At 41.4% G+C, this 19,631-nt stretch overlaps 1 protein-coding gene across 2 annotated transcripts; it reads left to right on the top strand.

Annotated features, from left to right (window-relative positions):
- Positions 1-1,186: 1,186 nt before the first annotated feature.
- Positions 1,187-19,536, top strand: LOC124635590 (NEDD8 ultimate buster 1-like). 2 transcript variants are annotated; one of them, XM_047171515.1, is made up of 14 exons: positions 1,187-1,416; positions 1,797-2,056; positions 2,537-2,637; positions 2,938-3,059; positions 3,546-3,703; positions 10,855-11,051; positions 11,520-11,644; positions 13,986-14,149; positions 15,816-15,984; positions 16,781-16,870; positions 17,508-17,622; positions 18,061-18,078; positions 18,277-18,355; positions 18,724-19,536. In XM_047171515.1, the coding sequence occupies exons 1-14, from the start codon at positions 1,291-1,293 to the stop codon at positions 18,848-18,850; spliced, it is 1,851 nt and encodes a 616-aa protein (XP_047027471.1). In that variant the 5' UTR covers positions 1,187-1,290; the 3' UTR covers positions 18,851-19,536. The 2 variants fall into 2 exon arrangements, with proteins under 2 accessions (XP_047027471.1, XP_047027472.1); XM_047171516.1 differs by lacking the exon at positions 18,061-18,078.
- The last annotated feature ends 95 nt before the right edge of the window (positions 19,537-19,631 follow it).

Raw genomic sequence — 19,631 nt, 5'->3', positions numbered from 1 at the left:
TAGCTCCACCCACCACGGAAGCGGTCATTTTGATTCGATTTGACACCTTAATGTCTATCATAACAATGAAATTCATAAAGTAAGTTGACGAAAGTTACTAGAATAGTGATGAAAATATATTTTATGGTTACTCTTCATGCCTTCAGACAGATGAATTTGAAATACATAGGTAGATACAGCCAGCGGCGGCCCTAGCCATTGCGAGGCTACGTGCGGCCGGTCTATGCGAGGCCCTTTGTCCTACGTGAAAAGTATGTGTTGCGAGAGTAAGCTGGGGCCCGATTCTCCTAAGTTAATTACAGCCATAGTTTAGCTAGTGAAGTACCTACAAAGGATCACAAGTGGCTGTCACGAAAACCTAGTAATCAACAGCTCCAAAACGGTCAAAGTTAGGTTTTAGTCGGTAAAAGTCTAACACTCCCTTTGTGATCTGATGATTTCTCCATATAAAGACAAATGAGAGGTCATTTACAAATCCGACCGATGATCTATTAAGAGTTGCGGGATGCTAGGTATATCTTAACGCTATGGAGACTAACTTTAGTGACAAAATGGGACCATTCATGCGAAGAGAAAATGCCGTTCCCAATAGACAAAATTCGCAGGGGAACATACCGATTCGATTAATTTTGGGAGACCATTAATATTTCATGAGTGTATTCCCTAGGGTCCCATGGCAAAAAACATAGCTTGAACCATTGTGTTTCTAAAAAGATAATCAATAAAATTAAAAACTTACATACTACACAGATCTTGCTTGTAACCATGATTCCATTTCAAATCGGAACCCTCGTGCTAAAACTAAATTAATGTTTGCGTAATAAGCAGTTTACATCAAATTAGCGAGTTTTATTGAGTGTGGAATATAGGAAGGAATTTATATGGGCAGTAAACTATAAAAAGGTACATAATATAAAGTGAAAATAAAGATGCAGGAATGCAGGCAGGCATGTACTGTAGTGTGTATTACCTAGTTACGTTTATACTTTAGCTACAATGCTTACGTGTTTTTGTAAATGTGATGTGATATCTGAATAATAGAAAAATATTATATCGTAATCTTATGTAAATAAATTGTATTATTTCTGAAATTAGAGAAATAAAAACGAAAGGATTTGAAACGAACAAGCCGTTGCCTCTCATCTGCTAGTGTCACTTGTCAGTTTAGTTTTAGCTGTCAGGTGGTTGTCACTGTTGTCGTGTCACTTGTCAGATACCGAACTGAAATTCGTGAAAAATAGTTTTTTGCGAATCATTCTGTTTATTTATTATTTCTTTGTCTCACTAAAAATGGAGACTAATCTCCAACATGAAGATTTATTGATAAAACTGCGCGCTAAACTGAACGAAGAGAAGGTAAAGTTATGGGAGGCGCCGTATATCACGCAAGATAGTGAAATCACACAAAATTTTAAGGTATGTATAATATAGAATACCCAGGTCTTTGTTGATGTCTGCTTTCATTCAATTCATTGCCCGGCGAACAAAAAAAATACTTTAATTATCAAACAGCAGCCTACTTATAATTACAGATACGATTTTAGGGAGACTTCAAATAAATACGAAATAAAATTTTTGGAAACAAAATGACTTCTTGACCTTTTATCGCAGTGTCCGTTTCTCAGGCAAATAGTTAGCCAAATAATATTAGGCTATGATTCATAGGTAATCCCCGTGAGCAGGAAAAATTCAATGTGATTGCTATACCTATTAAATTTGACCTGTAATAGATAAAATGATGGGGCAAGATAAATTTCCGATTGTTTTCCCAATACAATCCTACATTGTTTTTACAGGATCTTGCCGAAAAATATGCAAAGGACTTGTCATTAGAAAACGATGTGGTGCATCAAGCATTACGGGAACTGCAGCTGCATTCGCTGGAGAGATCTAAAGAAAATGCGGAGTATAAGGAGACAGGGTTTGCAGCGTTCAGGATCAAGGCCACCATACCGGGAGAAAAGCCTCGGATGATAAAACTTCAGAAAAAGTTAGACGTGATGGGGTCAGAGCTTATTTCTGCTATTGCTACTGAAATTGGCGTTGCAGAAAATAGGTATGTTTTTGTTTAATCTGATCTATTTTATCTGGTTGTTCTGATAAGTTCTTAAAATAGAAGCTCTTGATTGATAAATGATACGCTCTTTAATGTGTGATGAGTCACATCCTGTGATATCTATCTAATTTTAACTTATTTATGGTACAACATCTAGTAATATAAATACAGAATACAATAGGTTCAAGAAATTTCAAAAATTATTGAGCAGATTACTGACACTGTTTAAGAATAAAATAAGATGAATAACTTGAAATGTCTCATATTGTGAGACTTTGATTGATTGATGATTTTTGAATACTTACCACCTAATTATAAAACATTGTTTATAATTAGTTAAAGTAGTACCTATTAGGTTTAGTCTGTTTATTTTCTCCATTGTGATGGTTTAACCAGATTTTAAGGTGGGTGAAATCAAAAGCATGGAATGCCTAATATAGGAAATGTAATTCTAATAAAACTATACATATTGTCACACAGGGTCAAACTGATATTCAATGGGAAAGTGATGAAGCCCACGCCCAGCCTTGAGGAGCAGGGCTTGAAGAATGGAGCTACCTTGATGGCACTTGTCATGGCAGGTTTGTATTTACCGCACAATTTCTTATGTAGATGCATTCTTGGTAAAAGTTTGGTTGCAGAATGAACATTAAAACGTGCATATTTTTGGTGTGATCTGAAATAAGGGAATAAAATAAAAAGTCCTCAGGTTCACTTCGAATACCTAATCCTCTTAGTGTACACAAAAAAATCTTTAATTAGCTTTCTGGCATCAAGCTATTTTCAGAACAGAATGCACCAGCTTAAACATGTATTCTATACTAAACAGAACATTTCACATTTGTTTTTGTAAGAATATTCAAAACCAATATTGTTCTCAGAAACTCCTGAGGAAGTAAAGAAAGAGGACACAATGTACATGGAGATGAAGACTGTCCGTGATGATGCCACGCTGCTGTCCGAGTACGTGGACGAACTGGCTGATGATGATGAGTATATGAAGGTATAACATGCTGAAGCTGTTGAATTTTATTATTGTGGAATTATAGCATTTGCGAGTGCTATTGCGATTGAATTCTTAAATCAGTTCTCTATCTCTGATTGTTTTGCTAATCCTAAAATTAATAAATGTGTTTGCATATTTCGTTATCCTTTGTATTAATAACTGCCTGCTCTGACTTTTCTAATAATTAAGTAATTATTATTAAGTTTCAGCTTGCGGCTTTTAATAGGCTTACAAAATTGTGTTTAAGGGTGCATCTACAAAGTAACTTGCGTTAACAAGTGACAAGAGCACGCGGGTGGGTATTTTGGCAAATGCCTCGACATGCGCAAGCTGCTTGCAACGTGTAGATGCACCCTTAGGTAAGTATTTAAAATTGTTCAAGTCACAAACATTTATAACACCGCTACGCATTCATAATTAATAATAATTGATCTTCGAGAATTTAATTACTACTTCCACACAACAGTCACCTTGACTCCTCAGATAGAAGACCAGTCAGGCAAGGCAGTGGAACTACCAGCAGCAGAGCGACGCTTCCTACTGGTGGGGCTGGCGCTGCATGAGCGCGGCCGAATTGCGGCCAAGCAGCATGACTACCCACTAGCGCTCGTGCTGCTGTTGGAGGCTGATAGGCACCTCAGGTAGGATAGGCTTATTGGCAAAATTATACTAGGAGTCGGCTTCTAGTATATTTTAATAAATTTATTTATTTATTGCTAAATTTATACAGTTACAGAAATGCATCCTTATCCTAGTTATACATTACTTACATTACATTACGGGAGTCTTCGGAACGCGCTCCGTAACCGACTAATACTGCTCGTAATCTTTTATTCGTAAAATAATTTTTCGGCTGCTAATTAACTTTATTTACATTAAAAACTCAAAAACAGTGAAGTGTCAATCCACCAACGGTGCATACAAACATTCTGTGCGTCTATAAACATTAAAACTTTTAATAACTTAAATAGTGAAAAAGTGCATTATCACAGTGACTGTCTTGCGTACTCAAGGAATTGTCGCGGTTAAGTGTCCTGTGGGCCAAGCACGAATATCTAACGTATTCGAATCGACAATGTATCGAGGCCTCGATTCGAAAACGGAGTTTGTCGATAGTAGGCAGCACGAACCACATTCGAAGCACTATCGAACACTCGATTCGAATTCCAAGGTGACGTCATGCAAATGTAAATAGGGACGCGCCACAGTGAGCAAAATGAACGATTGTTGAATGAATGGTGCGTTCGAAAACTAACTCTAGTTGTTAATATTTTTTTTACCTTTGATTAAACGTTTTATTATTATTAAATTATAATAAAAACTGAATGTAATATAAAAAAGAGACCCAAAGTTAATTATTAGACATTATAAAATGGCATTATCTCTAGCAATATAACATAGTTACGGAGATTTTATTTTTAAAAAATGACGGGTGCCGAACGCACCCACTTGACATCCGACGCGCGTAAGGGCGCCAAATTTGTTTATGTTTTGCTACACGTCCACAACAAAAGTATTTCTGTTTTTTTTTTTGCTACAAATAATTAAGTGCTTTCAATATAATAAATATTATGAGAACCAGTCAGACGCAATATGAAATGATGGTTGAATTCATGGAAGCGTGAGTAAACAGTTTTAATAAGTTTGAGTGGCATAAACTTTAGTGTGAAGTATTTTAAGTGCAATGCTATTTCTATATTTTTAAATTCGGTTTCATTTATGTCCAGTGGGTAAATTCTATTCCTAAGTTTTGCTCTGCGCGTAATTTCTCTACAATGATTAAAAATAAACATATAAATAACATTTTTTTTTTCAAACACATTAATTCTATAGGTTCGCAAATAAATAAAATATGATTTAATTACTTACCTTGTTTCTCGTGATTGATATCCATAATATTCTAGTAAAGGAGATTGGGCAAGAATGTATGAAGTTTGGTCCAAATGTCCACCACGAACGAGACCTATATAATTAAATAGTCCACTTAATTTAGAGTAACTTTTACTAAGAAAGTAAAAAAAAAAAACAATGCCAAAAAAAAGTTATAGCCAAAAATGTATTCTTAATTTTCGGTAGTTTTTGTATGTTGTCATTATTATTTTTTATTTTATTCCACTTTCATTTCCGCACTTTATCTAAAACTAAGATGAGTAAGACACATTTGCATATAAACCCATATTTATTTGCCCGATGGATGTACGAATCACGAACCAATTGAGGTGCCAGAAGGGCTTGAATATACTCAACGGTGCCTGGATCTAAGATAGTTCGAAGTAACTGGTGGTGTCTTCTCTCTAATAATGAACAATTCTATTTTGTCAGAAGTTACAGAAAGTACGAAAATCGAACATCACGAAAAGTAATTGAAAAAATTAAATTGAAAAAATCTATAAAATGTTTTATTTTATTTTGCTATAACTTTTTTCTGGCATTATATTTTTTTTTACTTTCATAACAAAATATGTTCTATATTTAACGGGCTATCTAGCCATATAGGTCTCGTTCGTGGTGGACATTTGGACCGGAATCGCCCATTGTCCTTTGCCGCTAAAAAATAATATGCGGTACTACGTTCATACAGTGGCGGTCTTTGCATTTTAAATTATATTGAAGCTATTACTAATTGTTCCAATAACTTAACAATAATTTTATTCACAAAACTAACTCTAAACAAACATAAACACGGTTAAAACTTTATTTTTACACTTCTCGAAACCTTTCTCACCGACTATTTTCAAGTGAATAATGTTTCGACCATACTCGATAGCCAGCCTTCGAGAGTTTACGTTACCGTACGTCAAAAGAATGTTCGTGCTGCCATGTTTTGTTTCCTTTTACGCCCGATAGGGGCGCTGTACAATTCTCATACAAATGTTACTCGATTTCGATACGAATAACTTTTCGCAAATATTCGTGCTTGGGCTACAGCATAACCGTCAGAATCCTGCGCGCGTGCACGTATTGATAGATTGTCATTGCTGCCAACATTCCAGCACTGTCACGAGCGCTGCGTTCCAGGTAATAAATACAGTGCGCTCAAGCTACAAAACTGACACTGCGAAAGTGGCGCCACCCCGATTTTAGTATCGGTTAAATACATTCCACTCCGACTAATCACCAACGCGTTCAATTATAAAAAAGATGCCTCGCGTGCAAAGATCCCCGCCACCTGTAGGGCAAATCGCTACCCATGGCGAAGAGGACCATAAAAAGGCTGTAACTACTCCTGTGAATCGGGAAGTCAGCAACGTTCCCTCTCGGTCGAAGCCGTCAAAGCGGGCGCGTGTTGATAATACGCCTAATAGTGTTTCAAGTGAGGAAAATGCAACTTATACCGAATACGAAAGTGTAGCTCGTGCGCTCGATGACAATGCTCTCGCATCCATCCGTCACGAGATTGAGTCTGTAATTTCATCGCAGCTTAAAGTGTCGCTGAAGGCATTCTTTGAAGAGGAGTTTATTAAATTGAGGGATAGTCTTAAGTTGCTTGGCGAATTGAAAGACTCAGTAACCTTCATGAGTCAAACCTTTGATGACATAAAGGCTGAACTCAATAATAACAAGGAGGTCATAAAGCAGTTTGCGTCTGAGAACAATAGTCTCAAGAAGTCCATGTCGGAACTGGTCGAACGAGTCAACATTTTGGAGCAACACTCACGTCAAGATAACATAGAAATAAATGGAATACCTGAAAACAAAAACGAAAATCTCTTAAGCACCGTGGTACAGCTAGGAAATGCGATATCTCACAACATCGCGGAACAAGACATCTTGTCATTTGCGCGTATTCGGAAAACGGATGCCCATAGTGATCGTCCACGCTCGGTCATTGTAAAGCTGAGAAGTACCAGGGTTCGAGATGGTATCCTCGCATCTGTCGCCAAGTTCAACCGGGCCCACCCACAAGAAAAGCTTAATTCCAGCCACTTGGGATACGGTGGTGTTAAGATGCCGGTCTTCGTCTCCGAACATTTATCGCCTTTAAACAAAGCCATTCACGCTGAGACCAGGAAAATGGCACGCGAGAAAGGCTATAGATACGTATGGGTTCGTGATGGGCGTATTCTTGTTCGCAAAGATGACGGAACAAGCGCAAGGCAAGTAAAATCCCTGCAAGCTATCGCACTACTTTAGGGAATTGTTGTGTTAACGTGTGCATATATGACATATACTATAGGTCTTTATATAAAATTCACAATTTATTACCAAAACTTTAGAGGTATGCGAACGAAACTCCAGGATATTAACATGGAAGTTGGTGCTAGCCAGTACGACGTTATTGTTGCAACTGAAACTTGGCTCAACAGCAATGTCTGCGACGGAGAGATCTTTGATGCCTCATATAACGTCTATAGAAGGGACAGAGCCTCCAGTGCATTGGGAAGTAAAGAAGGGGGAGGTGTACTGATCGCGGTGTCTAAGAGGTTTGATTCATCACGTGCTTGTCAATGGGAAACCCCAGCGGAAGATTTGTGGGTCAGGTTAAAACTAAACAACGGGAAGAAGATTAACATTTGTGCCGTCTACCTTCCCCCGCCAGTGAATCAACAGCAACTGGACTCGTTCCTCGATGTCGCATCAAGTATTATCGACGCGTCTGGTGAAGAAGTAATTATACTCGGAGATTTCAACCTGGGCTTCATAAACTGGGAAGTAGACCTTAGCGTCACGAATGCAACCGTAACGGTCCCCTCAAATTATAATAATAGTCTAGGTTTTTCGTTAATAGATTTCATGTCCCTGAACTCCCTGCAGCAATGTAACTCAGTGAAAAACTCGAAGAATAAAATCTTAGATTTGTTTCTCACGAATGTTCAATCGGGCGTAGTGAAAAAGTGTGAAACCCCGATTAGCAGAGTCGACAATTACCATCCACCTCTTGTAATAGATTACCAGTTTGTAACTGTTGCGGCATTAAAGCCTAGACAGACCAAAGTATATAACTTCCGCAGTGCTAATTACGAATCAATCAACAACAAATTGTGTGAGATAGACTGGATAAAGCTGTTAGGTTTGTGTTCGCATGTAGATCAAATGGTCTCTACATTATATGAACGTATAAACATTATAATAAGTGAACTTGTTCCCAAATACAAGCGACTTAATTGTAAATACCCTCACTGGTACACAAAATCTCTGGTCACCATTTTAAACGAAAAAGAAAAATTAAGATCTCGCTTTAGGAAATATAATAATCCACGTGACCAAGTTAAATATAGAATTCTCAACGACCGAGCCCGGGCTCAAATTAAAGAGTGCTACAGTAAATACGTGCATAAAATAGAAAGCAATATGCGGTTTAATTCCAAATGTTTTTGGTCTTTCGTCAAGGCCAAAAATAGACAGTCTGCTGCTGTTCCATCTACAATTAAATTCAATAATGTAGTGGCTACTAATGGCGACGATATCTGTAACCTTTTTGCCTCGCAGTTCAGTTCCACTTTTAATAGAAAGAATATCCCGCTTGCGCGAACTCCTCAAAATTTCCCCCAACAATCTCTGGGTAGAATTAATTTTAATGAAAATGATATCTTTAAAGCACTAAAAAAGCTAGATGTTACGAAAGGTGCCGGTCCTGACGGATTGCCACCAATTTTCATCAAAAAGTGTGTCCGAGGTCTTACTCTTCCGTTATCACTGATATATAATAGATCTTTGTCAACTGGAATTTTTCCCTCGGAGTGGAAAAAGGCAAACGTGGTTCCGGTATATAAAAAAGGCGATAAAGCTGACGCAAGTAACTATCGTCCCATATCCATGCTCTCTATTTTCTCAAAGGTATTCGAGTCCTTAGTTTGTCCCATATTAAATGCGCATATTAAATGTCAGATTGCACCTCAGCAACACGGGTTTTGCAGTAATAAGTCAACTGTCACGAATTTAGTATCTTACATTAATGACCTGTCATTAGCTGTGGACGCAGGTCAACAAATAGATGCCATTTACACTGACTTTAGCAGTGCTTTTGACAAAGTCGACCATCGGACGTTATTATTAAAACTTGAAAACATTGGTGTTCATGGGAGTCTCTTGGAATGGTTTTGTTCATATTTGGATAAGCGCCGACAGAGAGTAGTAATGGAAGGGTACCACTCTTCGGAATATACTGCAACATCCGGTGTGCCACAGGGTTCACATGCTGGCCCAATATTATTCATAATTTTTATAAATGACCTACCAGATAGCTTTCGTCATAGTCGGTGTTCACTTTTTGCTGACGACCTGAAAATCTACCGGGTTGTTGGGTCACTAGAGGACGCTGCACTACTTCAAAGGGACCTCAACTCGTTGCAGTCTTGGTGCGTCGCCAACGGCATGATGTTAAATGTAAGCAAGTGTCATCACATCACGTTTACACGTAAAAAACGCTCGATTCCAACATCCTATTCACTTGCAGGTGCTCCTTTGGAGAGAGTTGAGACTATTCGGGACTTAGGCGTGCATCTTAGCTATAACCTGTCTTTTACTTCTCACTTTGACAGCATTACCGTGAAAGCTGCTAAAATGGCAGGTTTTATTAAAAGAGCGTGCAAAGAGTTTAAAGGCACTGCAGCGTTAAAAACTCTGTTTAATAGCCTTGTTCGTAGCACGTTGGAATATGCTTCCTCGGTCTGGAATCCAATGTACAGCGTTCACTCGGACAGAATCGAACGGATTCAACGAAGCTTTACACGTTACTTACGGTTCAGGGATAATAGCTGCCCCAACAGAGCTGACTACACGCTTCGTATGAATCATTTTGGACTGTCTTCTCTGCAAGATCGTAGAATTCTGGCGGATATGGTTCTGCTTTTCAAGATAGTGAACGGTCAAACATGCACTCCCGAACTGCTTGAACAGATCAAATTAGACGTTCCTCGCGGGTGTCGGGTGAGATCGGTTAGGGCACGTAGTACATTTGTGAGTAGAAGCTGTCGTACAAACCTGGGACGCTCCGCTCCCCTTAATAGGATGATGGACACTTACAATAAGATCAGTGCCAGTAATCAAGATGCTGACATTGATATCTTTTCGGATGCTCTCTCTCAATTTCGCTCTAAAATTATAAAAGAAGGATTGATTCGTAGTTCTCACTGATCTCCCATCAATAAATATTTTTAATTAAGTTTTTTTACGGTTGGATCTCGTTAATTTTATTGATTTATTACTTGATTTAATTTTGTTTAATTTAATTGTCTAATTTATCAAATTTTGTATTATTTTATTTTAATTTCTTAATTGTATAGTTTATGTTTTAGTTACTTTTAATTTAATTTTATTGATTTAAGTTATTTACAGCCGACCACGCTATTATCTGTGAGCGCTGTGCACGCCTGTAAGTGATTTATTTACACAGAACTAACAATTCTATACTAATATCTGCGTAGCATTTGTAAATAAGTTGTTGGTGTGCCTTGTAATTTAATAAATAATTACCCTGTTAGGGCGCAGCAAAAATAAATTAGTAATGGGTATAGAATTGTATTAGGTAAATTTTACATTATTTTATAAAGATAACAACATACTTTATTATTAATTATGCTTTCATGTACTATAGATACATAGATGTTTTATATAGTTCTCGCTTTCGACTAGCAATAGCGACTATAATAATAGTCCATAGTAGTTCGTGTGATGCTAAATTCTCTGCACGAGCCACCTAATCTTAGATATCCCCCTATACCAAGGATAGCCCACTTTTCGCAGAAGTTAATCCCACCCTGACTGTGACAGAGACAACTTACTTTTTATCAATCTACAGCACTGTCTATATCACATTTTCCACCAATCTAACTTCAAACTCGTTACCCAGTGAATGCCGTGACTCGATCCTGAGGACAGTGGACAACTGGGCAGTGCTGCAACTGGACATATCCTGGTGCTACCTGTGTCTGCGCAGCCTGCCCCACGCGGCTGATGCTGGCCAGAGGCTCGCCAACGCGGAGAAGGCCTTCACGGATACCTATGGGGAAGATCATCAGAGGCTGATCGCTTTGAAGGGTAGTGCTGGTGAGTGGGGGTCATAAGTTTTTGTATGTAAGAGTCGAATTTTGATGTATTTTGTATGTGAAGTAAAGTATTGCAAATGTGTAGGGTAGAAATAACGTTTTCATCAATACCTGTAAGAATAAGAATCTTTATTTGCAGAGACACAGTATCAGGTACAGGTGTTTGGTTAAGTAACGTAAAGTACATGCGATATATAAATGTAAATAAATAAAATAATATAACATAGTGGCTATATGATTCGCATTGCTACTGAGGTGGTGGCTGTTCATACGCATTAATTGAGGCTGGTGCGCTTGCCGCTTGGCGACTCAAAAATAATGTCCACAATGAACTATCCCTGTGGACACAAATTTTCCGTTTGAGTAGGCATTTGATATGACTCTTTATTATGTCTATTTGTTCTTTATTCAAGTTGACTGCCTACTTAACTGGTGTATAGTTGTGTATACAGCATGGTATTCCTTGCAGCGAACGAACGCGTGCTACTGATGCGGCTGTACCTGCTGCAGGGCATCGTGGCCTACCACCAGAACAAGCGAGCCATTGCAAAAGACAAGCTCGCCCGAGCTGAGCTCGAGCTCAACGCGCTCAGGGTATGTCATCTCCCGAGCCTTTTCCCAACTATGTTGGGGTCGGCTTCCAGTCTAACAGGATGCAGCTGAGTACCAGTGTGCCACAAGGAGCGACTGCCTATCTGATCTCCTCAACCTAACTAGGTTATTAACTAATCTATGTCATGTTATGTGTACATCTTTTGTTGGAGATCCTAAATAATATAATATAAATAAAATATGAGGTGTGATGTTATTTTGCGGTTATAATTTCATCATCAGCCTATAGCAGTCCACTGCTGGACATAGGCCTCTCCAAGTGCACGCCACTGAGATCGATTTTCGGCTGCTCGCATCCAGCTCCTGCCAGCCGTCTTGCGCAAGTCATCACTCCACCGTGCCTGAGGACGTCCTACACTACGTTTGCCGAGGCGTGGTCTCCACTCTAGAACTCGTTTACTCCAACGGTTATCGGTTCTTCGGCTACTATGGCCAGCCCACTGCCACTTCAGCTTGCTGATTCGGTGGGCTATGTCGATGACTTTGGTTCTCTGACGGATTACCTCATTTCTAATGCGATCCCTCAGAGAAATGCCAAGCATAGCTCTTTCCATAGCCCGCTGAGCGACTTTAAACTTGTGGACCAGCCGTACCGACAGTGTCCACGTTTCGGCTCCGTAAGTCATGACAGGTAGAACGCACTGATTGAAGACTTTTGTCTTTAGGCACTGTGGGATCGACGATGTTAGGACTCGACGTAGCTTCCCAAATGCAGCCCAACCCAACTGAATTCTCCTATTCACCTCGTCCTCAAAGTTGTTTCTACCTAACTGCAATGTCTGCCCGAGGTATACATATTTCCGAACAACTTCGAGAACGGCGCCGTGTATCGCAATCGGTTCCGGTAGAACATGTTCATTGAACATGACCTTGGTTTTGTCCAAGTTCATCCGTAGGCCGATGCGTAGAGAAGATTCAGCCAGGTCGTTCAGCATCTGTTATATATATCGGAGTCCTGCAGCGTTTCCGCCATGATGACGATATCGTCAGCAAATCGCAAGTGAGAGATGTGTTCGCCATTGATGTTGATGCCGCGTCCTTTCCAGTTCAGCGTCTTGAACATATCCTCCATTGCATTAGTGAACAGTTTCGGGGAAATAACATCCCCTTGTCTCACTCCTCGATGCAACGGTATGGGCCTTGTTTGCTGATTCTGTACTTGGACCGACATTGTAGCGGCTTCGTAGAGACATCTCATCACTTGGATGTATCGCCAATCTACTTGACAACGCTGCAGGGACTCCAAAACAGACCAGATTTCAACCGAGTCAAAGGCCTTCTCATAGTCCACAAATGCTAGACACAGGGGCTGATTATACTCTTCGGTCTTCTGTATAATCTGCCGCACTGTGTGGATGTGGTCTATGGTGCCGTATCCGCTCCGAAACCCAGCCTGCTCCGGTGGTTGGAATTCGTCGAGTCTCCGCGCAAGTCGGTTCGTGATCACTCTTGAGAACAGCTTATATACGTGGCTTAGGAGGGAAATGGGTCGATAGTTCTTCAGCTGGGTTTTGTCTCCCTTTTTGAAGAACAGGACGACAACACTCCTACTCCACGCCTCTGGAGTTCTCCCTTCGAAAAGGACGGCATTAAAAAGCTTCTGGAGCTCCCCCAGTACGGGCTTACCTCCCGCTTTTAATAGCTCTGTTGTAATGCCATCCTCGCCAGGGGCTTTTCCATTTTTGAGCTGTCTCAGAGCGATCTCGATTTCGCCACTGCTGACTTCTGGCAGGTCTTCGGTGAAATGGCGTGTTAATGTGGCTCTAGAATCCTCATTTCCGGGATCAGGTCGAGATGCATGCGATGCGTATAACCGGCCATAGAAATTTTCCACTTCCGAAAGGACTGCCGGTACCGAAGAAACGACTTCTCCACTTGTTGTGGTCAGCTTCGTCAAGTGGCTTCTTCCAAGAGATTGTACGAACACCTTTGACCCCCGATTCAGCTCAATTGCTCTTTCCATGTCAAAAGTATTGGAGCACCGGAGGTCGCGTCGTACGTGCTTGTTGATCTCTTGGTTTAGAGCCCGCTTAGCTGACGAAGTGACAGGCGGGTTTTCACGTCGTTTCTTCATAAGCCCTAATGTCTCTTCCGAAAGCTTTGATTTCTTGCCCTTACGCTGCATGTTACAGAATCTCGAACCTTCCTCCACTCCCACAGGTTATAATTTATATCAAATTAATCAAAAATTATGTCCGAGTATCTCCGAAAGTTCTTATTTCAAATTCAAATTAAATCCGATAAACTTTTCAATGCAAAATATAATAGTATATATATCGGAGCCCAACATGGGATGCTACATATTTACGTACTTACGTGTCAGGTGGACGAGGACTCAGTACTGACGCTGATGGAGCTGGGCTGGTCGCGTGCTGCCGCCCGCAGCGGCCTCCGCGCCGCCGCCGGCGACCGCGAGCGAGCTCATCACTACCTCGCCGACAGGAGGCAGCAGAGAGAACGGGCACGGGAGGCACATCGCCGGGACAGGTAGGAAATATACACGAAGGAAGTGAACACTTGGTGTATTGTATTACATTACATTGTGACACAGACAGCGTCGGGCGCTGGGAGTGTGTGCGGACGGGTCGGCAGTGAGTGCGGCGCTGGTGGAGTATTGTATTACATTACCGTGTGACACAGACAGCGTCGGGCGCTGGGAGTGTGTGCGGACGGGTCGGCAGTGAGTGCGGCGCTGGTGGAGTATTGTATTACATTACCGTGTGACACAGACAGCGTCGGGCGCTGGGAGTGTGTGCGGACGGGTCGGCAGTGAGTGCGGCGCTGGTGGAGTATTGTATTACATTACCGTGTGACACAGACAGCGTCGGGCGCTGGGAGTGTGTGCGGACGGGTCGGCAGTGAGTGCGGCGCTGGTGGAGTATTGTATTACATTACCGTGTGACACAGACAGCGTCGGGCGCTGGGAGTGTGTGCGGACGGGTCGGCAGTGAGTGCGGCGCTGGTGGAGTATTGTATTACATTACCGTGTGACACAGACAGCGTCGGGCGCTGGGAGTGTGTGCGGACGGGTCGGCAGTGAGTGCGGCGCTGGTGGAGTATTGTATTACATTACCGTGTGACACAGACAGCGTCGGGCGCTGGGAGTGTGTGCGGACGGGTCGGCAGTGAGTGCGGCGCTGGTGGAGTATTGTATTACATTACCGTGTGACACAGACAGCGTCGGGCGCTGGGAGTGTGTGCGGACGGGTCGGCAGTGAGTGCGGCGCTGGTGGAGTATTGTATTACATTACCGTGTGACACAGACAGCGTCGGGCGCTGGGAGTGTGTGCGGACGGGTCGGCAGTGAGTGCGGCGCTGGTGGAGTATTGTATTACATTACCGTGTGACACAGACAGCGTCGGGCGCTGGGAGTGTGTGCGGACGGGTCGGCAGTGAGTGCGGCGCTGGTGGAGTATTGTATTACATTACCGTGTGACACAGACAGCGTCGGGCGCTGGGAGTGTGTGCGGACGGGTCGGCAGTGAGTGCGGCGCTGGTGGAGTATTGTATTACATTACCGTGTGACACAGACAGCGTCGGGCGCTGGGAGTGTGTGCGGACGGGTCGGCAGTGAGTGCGGCGCTGGTGGAGTATTGTATTACATTACCGTGTGACACAGACAGCGTCGGGCGCTGGGAGTGTGTGCGGACGGGTCGGCAGTGAGTGCGGCGCTGGTGGAGTATTGTATTACATTACCGTGTGACACAGACAGCGTCGGGCGCTGGGAGTGTGTGCGGACGGGTCGGCAGTGAGTGCGGCGCTGGTGGAGTATTGTATTACATTACCGTGTGACACAGACAGCGTCGGGCGCTGGGAGTGTGTGCGGACGGGTCGGCAGTGAGTGCGGCGCTGGTGGAGTATTGTATTACATTACCGTGTGACACAGACAGCGTCGGGCGCTGGGAGTGTGTGCGGACGGGTCGGCAGTGAGTGCGGCGCTGGTGGAGTATTGTATTACATTACCGTGTGACACAGACAGCGTCGGGCGCTGGGAGTGTGTGCGGACGGGTCGGCAGTGAGTGCGGCGCTGGTGGAGTATTGTATTACATTACCGTGTGACACAGACAGCGTCGGGCGCTGGGAGTGTGTGCGGACGGGTCGGCAGTGAGTGCGGCGCTGGTGGAGTATTGTATTACATTACCGTGTGACACAGACAGCGTCGGGCGCTGGGAGTGTGTGCGGACGGGTCGGCAGTGAGTGCGGCGCTGGTGGAGGCGCTGGTGGGGATGGGGTACGGGCGGCGGCTGGCGGCGCTGGCGCTGCGCAACTCCAACAACCACGCCGCCGAGGCCGTCAGGCTCATACAGGAACAGCCCGAGCTGGTGAGTGCACCCGGGTTATTATTGTAGTACTCCTTCATTACAAATCTGCTCCTCATTGTTCCATTTAGCCGTCGTAGAGCTATAGCGCACTTTATATCGATTTATCGCACCTAGAGTAGCCTTAATGCATCTTGTGTATCGTTAGCGAACATAGTGTAGCTTTAGTGCATGCAATGTAGCCTCAGTGCACATAGTGAAGCCTCAGTGTACATAGTGTAGCCTTAGTGCACATAGTGTACCCTTAGTGCACATAGTGTAGCCTTAGTGCTCATAGTGTAGCCTTCGTGCATCTAGTGTAGCCTTGGTGCACATAGTGTGGTTATAGTGCACATAGTGTAGCCTTAGTGCTCATAGTGTAGCCTTTGTGCATCTAGTGTAGCCTTGGTGCACATAGTGTAGCCTTAGTCCAGATAGTGTAGCCTTAGTGCACATAGTGTAGCCTTAGTGCACATAGTGTAGCCTTAGTGCACATAGTGTAGCCTTAATGCACATAGTGTACATTAGTGCACATAGTGTAGCCTAATAGCATCTAGTATATATAGGTATAGTACACCTAGTGTTGGTTTAGTGTACCTTGTTATAACTATGCACAGTTATAACTATATACTGTGCACTTATTGCTTCAGTGCACCAGTTACCTCATATTTATTGTTTCATCGTCGCATAACGTTTGCCTGTAATTGGTTTTGAATTTAGATTGTAATTTTTTCGCATGTATCGATTTTTCCTATACATAATGTAATAAATGACTGTTGACATCCCAAATAAATAAATAAATAATCCTTTTGTGTAACAGTTGGCGGACAGCGATCTGTCATCCGACGACGCGTCTACGCCCAGCTCGGAAGACTCCCAGGTGGAGCCCGACAACAAACTAGTCGCTGAGGTAACTACACACCATTTCACAATTATTTATTCAATTTCAAAAACGTTTTTCGTTTTCATGTTAAAAACGTTCTCTCTTCACCGCTTTGAAACCCCTGTTAAACAGACAAAATTTTGTCCTTTACGAAACACTGCAAGGTTTTTTTTTTCAATACTCAATCATTTAATGCATTCCATTCTACAAAGTGTTTCTTAGGTGATAAATTATGAGATCATCATGGACGTTGAGTAGTATCCATCATCATGTTGCCACCTCGAAAACGAACGCATGTGTTTTTAGGGCCAAGATCACCGACAGCATAAATGGCATTTTCTTTTTCATAAACGACCATTTACTTTGAAAAAGAGGGTTTTTAATTTTAAGGGGAACTTCCACTGAAAGAAAGAAAGAAAATAAAGAAAAATACAAGCCATACATACACATAGAAAAAAAAAAACAAAATAAAGAAACAAAAGGTTGCGCCAACTAGGTCCAGTTCAGCATTATGCCAGATAGCTAGTGTCTGACGCTGGTTTTCAACTGGACCTATGCGGAGTTGCGGGTGGTTGTCCATCGGTATGAACTGATTTATGCTCTATATCGAGCTTCTTTCTCTTCCGCGATTATCCGATACTTATGATAGTTGTATATTATACAGCTGGAGGCAATGGGCTACGACACTGAGGAGGCGAAGACAGCTCTCCGGCTGTCCAGGAATCACATCAGCGGGGCTGTCGACAGACTTGTGGCTGGCGGTGGGAAGGTCGTACTAAGTCAGTATAACATGTGCTCTGAAAATTTAAGTTAATTTAGAAGAAGTCGCTTTATAGGTTTTGAAAACCTTTGGCATTTGAGCCAATGTGAAACATGTCTAACTAGCTTCACGTCTCGTAGGCACTAGGTCCTGCACCCGGATAAAAGGTCGCCTTTGTTGATAAATAGGCTATAGAACACTGACATATTTTTTCAAATCGGATTTGTAGTTTCTGAGATCAGCGAGCTCAAGCAAATAATAAAACGTTAGCATTATAATAATAACTTCGCTGTTCCATAAGTCAAATGTGATATAAACCGATTGTTTAACTTTTGTGTCTGCATCGTGCACAGAGAAGATGATTAATATGGATGGAGGATTAATATTTATTTATTGTATCATTATTTCATTTTGAAGTTGAAATCATTATGAAACATGATTGTTTGTTTCATGCCAGGACCAGTACGGACTCGGCGTAAGTAACACTAGCAAAATAGACCACATTAAATGGGCTAGCGCATGCATATAACTATTGCAAAAATTGCCGCTACATATACTTTTTATATGATGAGCGATTACTAAAATTAAAAATGTTACATGTGATGTTAAATATTGATTATGTTGATTAATGGAATTAGACAATATAATTATTAATATTAACATTTCTAAATAGGCGACGATCCCGACAATCCGTCGACTAGTTCAGGCGCAGTTTCTAAGAGGAAGGCCAAGAAGCATAGGAGAGAGAAGAGGTATGCATTTTCTTTCTAACCGTCACTACTGAGCCTGTTTTTATTAATAAAAATAAAATAAAGTTTATTAAGCCAAAAAATACAGATTGATACAGTTCGAACAGAAGGTTTATATTTATACATCCGGAGTTCGTGATGCAATCCGTCTAAGAAAGATTCTTCCACCTCTTAAACTAGGACACTTTTAAGATATGTTTGTGTTAGTTAGTTATCTGATATAATTAATGCTATATGCTAGTAATTTCTGCTAGATATTGCTAACTGAGTCCTGTGAAACCAAAGTTTATATATCAGATAAGTTCCGGATACGCTATCAGAGACTTTATCTGTAACTAGTGAAACTGGCCAATAATCTTCTTACGTTGCAGGAAGAAAGAGCGCGAGCTAGCTCTGCGGCGACTGAACGCGGCCATCCGCACTGAGGAGGACGACTACCTCGACACCTCCCTCACTGAGGAGGAGGAATTCCTCGCGCAGTACAAGTCGCTGCTCTAAACACCTCCATATTATACACCACTCTGTTTGCAAAATTACATTATGCAATTTAGCGCAGTTTTTGCGCAATTAAACAACATCATGCGCAACTTAGCGCAGTTTTTGCGCAATTTAACACAGAGTTTGCGCAATTAAACTAAGTCATGCGCATTTTAGCGCAGAGTTTGCGCAAATATAATTAACCAAGATGCATAGTACTATGCACGTTTGTATACGATACTGCAGTGTGGTTATTATATAATATCACCAGTTTTATGAATTACACTTGATCATTCAATTTGAGAAATTACCTGTATTTAAATGTTTGCATTTATACTAATCTGTTTTAGTCATTGTAGTACCAGTTCGTAACTTATACAAACAGATAATCAACCTTATGCTCTCAGTATTAAAGTAATAAATTGGTAGATTCCATATCGATGTACATATTTAACCAATTCAATATTTATTGTCTATTATAATAACCAATCATGTATGTATGACATATAAAATAATCGAGCTTTTCTCGTGATAAAATTGACTAGTAGTGATATCTGTCCATGTTATAAAAAAAAAAAAAACTTAGTATCTGTTTTTCGTAAATATTATGATATATCAAAATGTGTATTCCGTATTTGCATTTTACAGGACTTAAGGTAGAATTTGATGTCTAATTTATACTATACAAGTACATATTAAAATAACTTGGATTAAATTACGAAGCATTTTTCAAAGTAGAATTTCAGAAAATTCGATCTCGGTGTTATTTCATAGACAGTAGTTGTGACAAAATAGAATCTAA

The sequence above is a fragment of the Helicoverpa zea genome, chromosome 13 (assembly GCF_022581195.2).
Source record: "Helicoverpa zea isolate HzStark_Cry1AcR chromosome 13, ilHelZeax1.1, whole genome shotgun sequence".
Classification (NCBI taxonomy): Eukaryota; Metazoa; Arthropoda; class Insecta; order Lepidoptera; family Noctuidae; genus Helicoverpa; species Helicoverpa zea.
This window is presented reverse-complemented; position numbering and strand designations above follow the sequence as displayed.

What these genes read in the sequence shown, in the direction of transcription:
- LOC124635590 (XM_047171515.1), top strand. Translation starts at nt 1,291, where the DNA reads ATGGAGACTAATCTCCAACATGAAGATTTATTGATAAAACTGCGCGCT. An exon ending in ATGATGATGAGTATATGAAG is followed by an intron (nt 3,060 to 3,545) that starts GTATAACATGCT and finishes TTGACTCCTCAG; the next exon opens with ATAGAAGACCAGTCAGGCAA. An exon ending in AAGCATAGGAGAGAGAAGAG is followed by an intron (nt 18,356 to 18,723) that starts GTATGCATTTTC and finishes CTTACGTTGCAG; the next exon opens with GAAGAAAGAGCGCGAGCTAG.